The 10,420-nt window shown below is 36.8% G+C and overlaps 1 protein-coding gene across 1 annotated transcript in view; it reads right to left on the bottom strand.

The window, feature by feature from the left end:
• LOC110027658 (probable glycosyltransferase STELLO1) overlaps positions 1–10,420 on the bottom strand; it is a 13,704-nt gene that overhangs the window by 1,774 nt on the left and 1,510 nt on the right. Inside the window, exon 2 of the mRNA XM_020729170.1 lies at positions 9,851–10,420. Coding sequence (XP_020584829.1) covers positions 9,851–10,420 — 570 coding nt within the window. The remainder of the gene's footprint in view (positions 1–9,850) is intronic.

Below are 10,420 nucleotides of genomic sequence, written 5' to 3'. Positions count from 1 at the left end.
TTGGTATGGATTTAAGGAAGAACGATGGGCGGAGATGAAGTGATGGTATAGGGAATCGAGAAGTTTAATGACATAGATTTTGATTACTAGAGTATGCAGATAGATGATCATCTCTATGAGAAGAAAGTTCACCTGCCGTTACTAGGAAATAAGTCGGAAAAGATGGACGAGGCGATACGAAATCTGTTGAATCGACGGGTTCTGGGGGTTATTCGATTGATCATATCGAAATTCGTTGCCCACAACGTCATCAATGAGAGGACGACTGCAGATCTCATGATATTTTTATCAGGTATGTATGAAAAACCATCAGCGAATAACAATGTGCGCCTGATGAAAAAAATTACTCAACTTGAAGATGACGGAAAGTGTGTAATGCTGCTCAACAACTGAATGATTTTAACCATATCACAAATCAGTTGTCGTCTGTTGAAATTGATTTTGATGATGAGATACGTGCGCTGATATTGTTGACATCATTGCCAAATAACTGAGAAGCCATGAGAATGTCAGTTAGCACTTCTACAGGTAAATCCAAACTGAAATATGATGATATTCGTAATTAGATTTTGGCTGAGGAGGTGCGCAATAAAGATTCTGGCGAGACCTCGGGTTCGAGTTCGACACTGACTGTTGATTACAGAGGGAGATCACAGGACAAAAACTCAAACAGAGAAAAATCAAAATCAAAGTCTGGTCAGTAAGTAACCTGTCGGAATTGTGGCAAGACTAACCACATAAAAAGAAACAGTAGGAAACCTAAGAAAAAAGTAAATGATAACACAAATGTGATAACTGAAGAAATACATGATACTTTATTGTTGGCAGTTCACAATTCTGTTGATCACTGGATATTGAATTCAGGGGCTTCCTTCCATACATCTTCCCACCAGGAGTTGATGCGAACTTATGTTGCAGGCGATTTTGGTAAGGTATGATTGACTGATGGAAAAGTTATGAGCCTGGTAGGGATGAGAGACGTTGATATTGTACTCCCTAACAAGAGCAAATGAACTTTGCAAAAGATCAGACAAGTTCTAGAGTTTGAAGAAAAATCTCATTTCTGTTGGACAACTCAATGAGGGTGGTCATTTAGTAGTGTTCTTAAATAGCACCTGGAAGGTTACCAAATGAGCATTACTACTGGCTCGGGAGATCATATCGAAATTCGTTGCCCACAACGTCATCAATGAGAGGACGACTGCAGATCTCATGATATTTTTATCAGGTATGTATGAAAAACCATCAGCGAATAACAATGTGCGCCTGATGAAAAAAATTACTCAACTTGAAGATGACGGAAAGTGTGTAATGCTGCTCAACAACTGAATGATTTTAACCATATCACAAATCAGTTGTCGTCTGTTGAAATTGATTTTGATGATGAGATACGTGTGCTGATATTGTTGACATCATTGTCAAATAACTGAGAAGCTATGAGAATGTCAGTTAGCACTTCTACAGGTAAATCCAAACTGAAATATGATGATATTCGTAATAAGATTTTGGCTGAGGAGGTAGATTCTGGGACCTCGGGTTCGAGTAGTTCGACACTGACTGTTGATTACAGAGGGAGATCACATGACAAAAACTCAAACAGAGAAAAATCAAAAATCAAAGTCTGGTCAATAAGTAACCTGTCGGAATTGTGGCAAGGCTAACCACATAAAAAGAAACAGTAGGAAACCTAAGAAAAAGGTAAATGATAACACAAATGTGATAATTGAAGAAATACATGATACTTTATTGTTGGCATTTCACAATTTTGTTGATCACTGGATATTGAATTCAGGGGCTTCCTTCCATACATCTTCCCACCAGGAGTTGATGCGAACTTATGTTGCAGGCGATTTTGGTAAGGTATGATTGACTGATGGAAAAGTTATGAGCCCGGTAGGGATGAGAGACGTTGATATTGTACTCCCTAACAAGAGCAAATGAACTTTGCAAAAGATCAGACAAGTTCTAGAGTTTGAAGAAAAATCTCATTTCTGTTGAACAGCTCAATGAGGGTGGTCATTTAGTAGTGTTCTTAGATAGCACCTGAAAGGTTACCAAATGAGCATTACTACTGGCTCGGGGTAAGAAAACTGACACAATATATATATGACTACAAGCTTACTCAGGAGTTGACACATGATTCAGAAGAGCATTTTAGGGAAACAGAAGAATGCCAGTTTCTTGAAAGGTGAAAGAGCGCGAAGGGGAGGAAAACTGGATCTTGTACACACAAATGTGTGGGGACCTTCTCCAGTGAAATCTCTTGGAGGCTCTAGTTATTGTAGAGAGGTAAGATTTGTTAATCTACCAGAGGTCACAATGCAGGACAGTGATGAAAGTGAAGAAGAGAGTGGGTCTAGGGCACCCATTCCTATTGTTCAACAGACAAATGTTGGAGAATCACAAAGCAAAGCTATGAAGAAATCTTACAAGGTGAAAATTTGAGCAAGTGGAAGCTTACAGAACTTCCACCAGAGAAGAAGACATTACAGAATAAGTGAGTGTACCGGGTGAAGTCTGTGTTTGATGACAGTAAGAGGTACAAGAATGGACTTGTTGAAAAGGACTTTCAGCTGAGGCAGGATATTACTCATGCAGTGGGAGTTGTAAGCAGATTCATGAGTAACACGAGAAAGAGCTTGGAGGTACAATGCTATGTTGACGCTAATATGTCGAATAAAAGTACTACTCTTGAGAAATTGAAGTTGTGCTCGATCACAATTGATCTTCCAGCTTGAAGACATGAGTCATAAGTTACAGAGGTGGAGGAAAGTGGAGGAAAATAAAGGATATCATGATTGAGGAAAAGATCGGTACTGTCAGCAGATGATGCAGCCAGTAGGTGGTGCAGTAAGTGTCTCAGTCTCCAAGTGAGAGAATTGTTAGGTGGAGTCTGTGACTTACCTACCTCACCTACCTTGTCAGCAGATGATGCAGCCAGTAGGTGGTGCAGTAGGTCTGTGACTTACCTACCTCACCTACCGCATCTCAACTACCTCTCTCCACCTAACATTCTTTAGATAGCCTCTTTTGGCCTGTCATAAGTGTTAAGCTAAGTCCTCTTGAGAGCTAAGAGAGAGAAATGAAAAGAGAAAGAGAAAGGCAATTTTCTTGTAAACGTCAAGGCACTCGATGGTGTAATTTCTCGAAGTACTAAAATCATCTGCACTCCGTGGACGTAGGCAAATTAGCCGAACCACGTAAATCTGTGTGTTATTTTCTGGTTTGCAATTTTTTGATCCGATTTTTTCACTTTATTGTCGTCGTTTTTTTCATAACAATATTTGCCATAAATCTACTTTTATGACTTTCTTTCTAAGCTTAATTCATTAAATCCATGTAATAATCAGATTTAATAAACTGACTTTTTGTTTAAAAAAAAACAAAAGGGAAGGATGGTTGGATTTAGCGAAATGTAGATTTAATTTTTTCGATTTTCTTGTTTGGTTGGACTTACATTAAATAGGGCAGTAAATACTTCTCGAATCCGGCTACCAAATACCCCCCAACTCACATGATATTACACTCATCTTAAAGCAAATCCAAATAAAATTAAATCCATTGTTTACAAAGTTTAGACAGAATATCCTCGTCTCATGTTTTTCCAAATAGACAGCACTTTGCTTAGTGAGAATTTAGAAATAAACAATGATTAAAAAAAAGTTCATTTACACGCAAAAAGCAAAAAAAAAAAACATGGAGTCCTCAAAAAGAAAGCAAATTTTATTTTAAAATAATATTAATAATTTTCCAGAAGGTTCTCAAGCCATCCCAACAAGCACGGTAGTAGAATGTTTTAAGGTTGTACCCATGCAACATCATCTAACAAAAATGAAATAAAACATTACTAACAGATCCAAAGGTAGTAAATGACATTTATTTGAAAGTAGTAGAGGTTGTTTCCAATAGACAACATATAATGACATTTGAGTTTGTAAAATTAGAAAATAAGAATAATATGTATTCACGAACATTGGCATGAAATGATATTTTTGTATGAGCTTTTGGTAATAATAATTGTACCAAAATTTATGTAGCGAAAAAGAAAAGCAGGGGCAATGATGTAACCTTCGGAGTTTAGTCGATCCATGACTAAAGTCCTTCATAGTTGTCCTGTTGCTATTTATATCATCATGGCTTTGACGTTTCACTTTCTTGTTAGTAGTATATAGTATTATACCAGTGTAGAAATGAATTTTTTTTATTTTATGGAATATTTACAAACAACCATTCAATTCCAATGTACTACATATCTAACACCTAAATTTCAATTTTTACATACATGCCACCTTATGTATAAATGAGAAGTTGTATTTCGCTTTTTGATGTAAAAAGCAAAATTTAGGCGTTAGATATGTAAATAAACAAGATTTGATTGGTATGTATTTAAATGCCCCTTTTTTATTCTTCGCTATCCTAATCATCATAACTAGTACTATCCCAACTATTTAGAATCAGCTTCAGGAACCCTTGCTTCTATTCACTTATGTCGCGTACAACTTAAGGTTAAGAGTCAGTTTGGCGCAGCTGTAGAACTGCGGCGCAGCCCGCTACCACGATTTAGGGTCGTTTGTTTCGCATGAAACCGTACCGTGATTCCATCCCGGATTATTCCGCATTATATGGTATTTTTTCTTCGTGCCCTCCCTCCCGCTCGCCCTAGTCTCGTAAGAGATCTACCTAGGGTTTTTTCTCCACACCTCTTCGCTCGCCGACACATTTGGATAGGGTTTTTGCCAGCGCTAGTTTCCTTTTTCCTGCGGTATCCTCTTCCCCTTATCTCTTCTTCGTGGATTTGCTCTATGAGCCGTATGGTTTGCACATAGAGATTTTTTTTTTGAATGTTTACATACAAAGCACCAGAGACTTGCATTTTTTTCTCTTTTCTCGGTGGCTACAAGCTCATTTTTACATACATAGCACCACATGCTTTGTGATTTGTTTGATAAGTTTGTGGCCTTTGGTTGATGCAGACATTTCATCGGTTCCTAAGTTGGTTTTGTTATTTGGGAATGATTACATATCTATCAAACAAATCTTGATTTTGACATTTTTGCTTCCTTTTTCCTACGTTGATTTGTGATATGTGAATGCGAATTTGAAAAATGGTTGGAGCGATGTATAAACAAGGCTTTTCAGATGTTGTTTATTTGATTAATATGAACTATGATTTCATCATAAATTTTTATATTTGAGTGAAAATATTGAGAAAATAATATTAGAGGGTTGAGCATTTGTTAATAGCAAGGTTTATGTTGTGTACATTATGACATTGGATAGGGAGTCAAGCTAGTTTTTCCAGCAATGTTGCAGGTTCTCCTTTTTCTTTTAGGACTTTTTATTTATGTTTTCATTTGACGGTTTCAACAGCTCCCTTTTTTATTGGGAATTTACAATTTACAAACCCAACGCACATTCTTATGTGTTTACATGATAGTCAAATCCATATTTTGCCGCTTAAGGGATGATAGTAGTCGTAGTGTGTATTTGATTGTTTCACCATGTTTTCTCTATGTTGCGTATGTCGTAATGGTGTTCACTTTGTTTTGGTTTTTACAAACCCAACGCACATTCTTATGTGTTTACATTCATGATAGTCAAATCCATATTTTGCCGCTTGAGGGATGATGGTAGTCGTAGTCGTGTGTATTTGATTGTTTCACCATGTTTTCCCTATGTTGCGTATGTTGTAATGGTGTTCACTTTGATTTGGTCTTGTGGATTTGAGCGTTGCGTGCATGAATGTTAAAGTTATTGTGTGAGATATGTAAATTCAATAGAGATTTGTGTTGTGTATGTAAATAGACCTTGTTGGATGATTGAATTATGTGGGGTTGGTGTATGCTACTTGGATGAAATTTTTTTAAAAGAATTTTTGAGAAAAAAGTTATTTTGGATGATTGGATTATTTGGGGGAAAAATAATGCCTAGAGTACAAATAAAAAAGAAATTCTATGATATTTACCAAGTCATCTCAGGATTATTTTGCAAAATTTAAAAAAATTTACAAATATTGCACCCACTTCTTATGTGTGCATATGCATGGCAACTATTTGCATTTATATGAGAGTTTATGTTGTTATGGATGAGTTATTGGGACAACGATGTTTGGTGTGGGAGTGGTGAGGGGGAAGTGGTGATTGTTGTGAGAGTGTTGTGGGAGCAATGGTGTTTGGTTTGGGGATGGTGTGGGTGAGAGTGGTGATTGGTGTGCGGGTGGGGGGCAGTGGTGATTGGTGTGTGAATATTGTGAGGGCAGTGGTGATTAGTGTGGGGGTGGTGTGGGGGCAGTGTTGATTGGTGTGGGGGTGATGTGGAGGATTGGTGTGGAGATGGTTATGGGGCAGTAGTGAAATACGAAAATTTTATTTTTTGCTTGATTTGCGTTAATTATTTCTTATGTTAAATATTTATGTTTAACTCTTTCTATGTTAGTGATGCAATGGTTAAGACAAAAGAACTCGATTTATCTGCTATGTGGGATAAGGAAGCCACCTTAATATTTTACAATCTCTGCCTTAAGGAGGTGGAACTGAGAAATAGATCCGCAACCTATTTCAACAAGGGTGACAAAATATTATGAAAATACTCAAGAAAATTACGGGCAGGGAGTACGATAGGATGCAACTGAGGAACAAGTGAGATCAATTAAAAAAAGACTAGAAAATTTTAAAGGAATTGAAATGATGATCCACGAGCTTGGGTTGAGATCCGATAAAGCGGACAATTGATGCTTCAGAAGAAATGGTTGACTGAGAGATTGGATGTGAGAATAGATCAAACCTACATATTATGATTTTCTTTTCCTGAATTGTATTAACATATTCATATCCCTTTATCTTGCAGGTAGTGTCAGCCGCTAAAAAATTCAAATTCAGTGGTATTGACCCTAAGCTGGAAGAGAAGTTGGACAATATTTTTGGTGAGTTTTGTGACAACGGAGAATAATGCATCGACCCCTAGTAAGCGAGGGTTTCTAGGCATACCTGAGAGCTTGGATGTCGAACAAATAATTGACTAGAATGAAGGCTCTATCCCAAACCAAAATAAAGTAGAGTCCACTAGTAGGATAAAGCGTCCAAGGGTGGAGAAAAAGAAAAAAGAAGAGTTTGCTTTCATTAGAAGTCAAATATCACAATTGGTGCCTTATGCAAGTTCTGGAAGTAACTCCAGAAATTTATGAGAACATGTCGTTATATCTGTTCTCCATGAAGTTGATGAAGGACCCGTCCTATAGAGAGTTTTTCATGACGATAACCCATGACCTATGGTCAATTATTTATGTTATTTTTACGACTGCAGGGACACTTGATTTTATTTAGTCATCTTTGAACTCTTTGTATTTATTTTCCAGTAGGTTTATTTGGCTTCAGCTTTGAATGTTTTTCTTTTTCATTGGAACACTGTTAATGCTATTTTAGATGTTTCTTCTTTTTCATTGAAGCACTGTTAATATTATTTTGGATGTTTGTTTTCTCATCGTATACTTTGCAATTTAGTTTATCATTATTATTGTTGGGTATAAAAAGACCTATTATGTCTAGGGTTAGGGTTATGCATTATATTGAGTTGTGAGTTTTAGGCCTTGGTCTTGGGAGAGATTTTCTACCTCTCGAATTGTAGGAATCGGAGAGACTGCCTAACTCTTGAATTGTAGGTGTTCATCTTTGTATTCTTGTTCAGTTGTTTGGATTATTGCAATAAAAATTTCTGTTTGCCCTAAGTTCTACGAAAATCTATGTGAATTTTTACGTCGAATCATAAGACTCTAAATAAACAACAAAATGACATGTCAAGATAATTAAAGCAACAATAAAAATTTTCTACGAGTTTTTCATGGACATTATTTTGGCCCTTTTGGTCAAGGCAATCAGCAATAGCCATAGCTCCAGGGATGACTGAAAGAAAATGCTAGGCATAAGGCCTAATAGACCAAGCATGTGGGTTCATTTGCTAAGTGGTTTTTATCCAATTATTAAGTTAGTTTTTTTGAATGTTCGGAACATGTGAATTTATCTACCAAATTAAAATATGTTGTCAAAGCTAAATTGAAGAATGCATCTCCCCTAAAATAAGAGCAAAAAAGAAAAAGAAGATGCCTACAACAACACCAACAACAACAAGCCTTTATCCCAATAAGTGGGGTCGGCTCCATGAATCTTTTTCTCCATTCTGTCCAATTGAGTGTCATATTTTCATTTAGTTCTAATAAATTAAGATCATTTTTTATACTACATGCTCAAGTCTTTTTAGGTCTACCTATATCTTTTTTAACATAAGTAGAATCTAAAGCATTTTCTCTCCTAACCGGATCATGAGATGATCGATGTTTAATGTGACCAAACCATCTAAGACAATTCTCTCTAATTTTGTCAGCCACATGAGCTACACCAACCCTTTAAATGATACATTCGTTTCACATTTTGACAACAGAGAAGTCTGATGTTTTTAAAAGCAACATCAATCTAAGACAATTCTCTCTAATTTTGTCAGCCACATAAGCTACACCAACCCTTTCAATGATACATTCGTTTCACATTTTGACAACGGAGAAGTCTGATGTTTTTAAAAGCAACATCGAAGAAAGTGCCAACTAGGTTTTGTTTTGTTCAAGATATGGCTGATAAGGGCTCTAAACTTTGCTACCTTGAAGCAAAAGATCAAGCTATGAAGGTTGAGTTTTGACGTAAGCCACCTACAGATAATTTGTTGGACTTGTACAATGCAAGTCTCCAATTCAAATAAATCATAGATAGGAAGGTTTTGAGATCCTAAATTTAGGTTGAACAAGAGGGGCCTTGTTGATTGAACTAGTTTAGACTCCATGTATTATGGTGATATGTCTTGAAATGCTCCCCCATTTTCTTCGTTTCTTTCTTTGAGGTATTCTCTTATAATCCATTAATACGTTACTAATTTCAAAGGAACTCGATTAATAGTCATTTATGTTAAATTTATATTGATTGATGATCAATGAAGAAAAAAATAGGTAATCCTCAATTATCCCTTTTTTTGTTTTGACTAAGTGAACGTTTAGGTTGGCTCGGCCTAACAAGGCTTACTTGAATAAGTCAACATCAATTGCTTGACTTATAAGTTGGCTCCCTACAAGAAATGTTAGCCACACAGGAAGGATTTTCTCTTTTTGGGCTTTCTTAGTTGAAGGTTATTTTTATTTGACTTATCGTGTAAATATATTGGCTGGCTACTTTCCCAATACCTTTCACACATATGGTTGGCAATTTTAAAGTGTCAAATGTTATGTGCCATCTATCTCCTATAGCGAACAAGCCTCCAAAGATATTTGGCTCTTATCTCTATGTCACCCTTTTTAGAAAGAATACTATTGAAAAATTTGATCTTTATTCGATTTTGATTCTACTCAAGGAGGTGTGACTGTCATACTTTAATTTGTAGACCTGAACTCTCTTGACGCACTTTGATTTTTAAACTTAAAATTTCTTTAAAAAATTTGATCTCAGTGGCCAATACTAATCAACACATAGCTTCCTCTTTATCCATCGTTGGCCACTCTATCCCTTTTCCTCTCTCTATATTCTATCCGAGAAGACAGGAAAGAGGGCTCAAGTGGGATAAAAGAAGATCCACCCCAACCAATGAATATTGCAGAAAGGATAACAAAACAAAAAAAATAGACCATCAACATGAGAGAAGGAAGTGGTTAAAGATCATACAAGCATTGATTGGTGAGAATGCCATGATTTTATGCAGCACTATATCAATGGTTTTCTAACAATGCAAATTTATGCAATCATAAAAATTCAAGCATTCAATAGAAATTAATCTCTATTAGATTTAAGAGAGAAAAAAAAATTTGATAACCACTTACTTGTATGCATGCGATAAATGACCTTCTTCCACCATAAGATCTGCATTTCTCTCCTCTGATAATATGATTACAGTTTTGAACACCCTGCCATACAGCAACCTCCACTCCAGAGCTGTCCGATCAACCGGCCTGCTGCAGTGCATCACAAGAACAACATTCCCAAAGTTCTTTCTCCACTTTATGAGGTTTCCGATCTCAGTACTCACAATCCCAACCTCCTCAACTCCAAGATGTACAGAAGGAAGCTTCCTGGGGTAAAATTCTTTCCTATCACCATGCCCAATCATCGCCCTAGGCCGATCCAGCTCCAAAGACATCAGCCTTGACTGCTGGTACCCAACAGCCAGTAAGTCCTGTAACCAGGCCGCAGTGAACCTCATGTCCACTTCAGACCAGAACCCCTCCTCAGCCATAGCGTAGCTGAGATGCAAAATCCTTTCAAAAAGGGTGGCCTTGTTTGATCTCCATGACAACAAGAAATCAATCAGCCGGCCCACATTGACATGAAGGTCCTTCTCCTCAGCAAAAGGGTAGGCTTGCGCATTATCTAATCGATGTATGGTCGGCGGG

The sequence above is a fragment of the Phalaenopsis equestris genome, unplaced genomic scaffold (assembly GCF_001263595.1).
Source record: "Phalaenopsis equestris unplaced genomic scaffold, ASM126359v1 Scaffold000434, whole genome shotgun sequence".
Lineage (NCBI taxonomy): Eukaryota > Viridiplantae > Streptophyta > Magnoliopsida > Asparagales > Orchidaceae > Phalaenopsis > Phalaenopsis equestris.
This window is presented reverse-complemented; position numbering and strand designations above follow the sequence as displayed.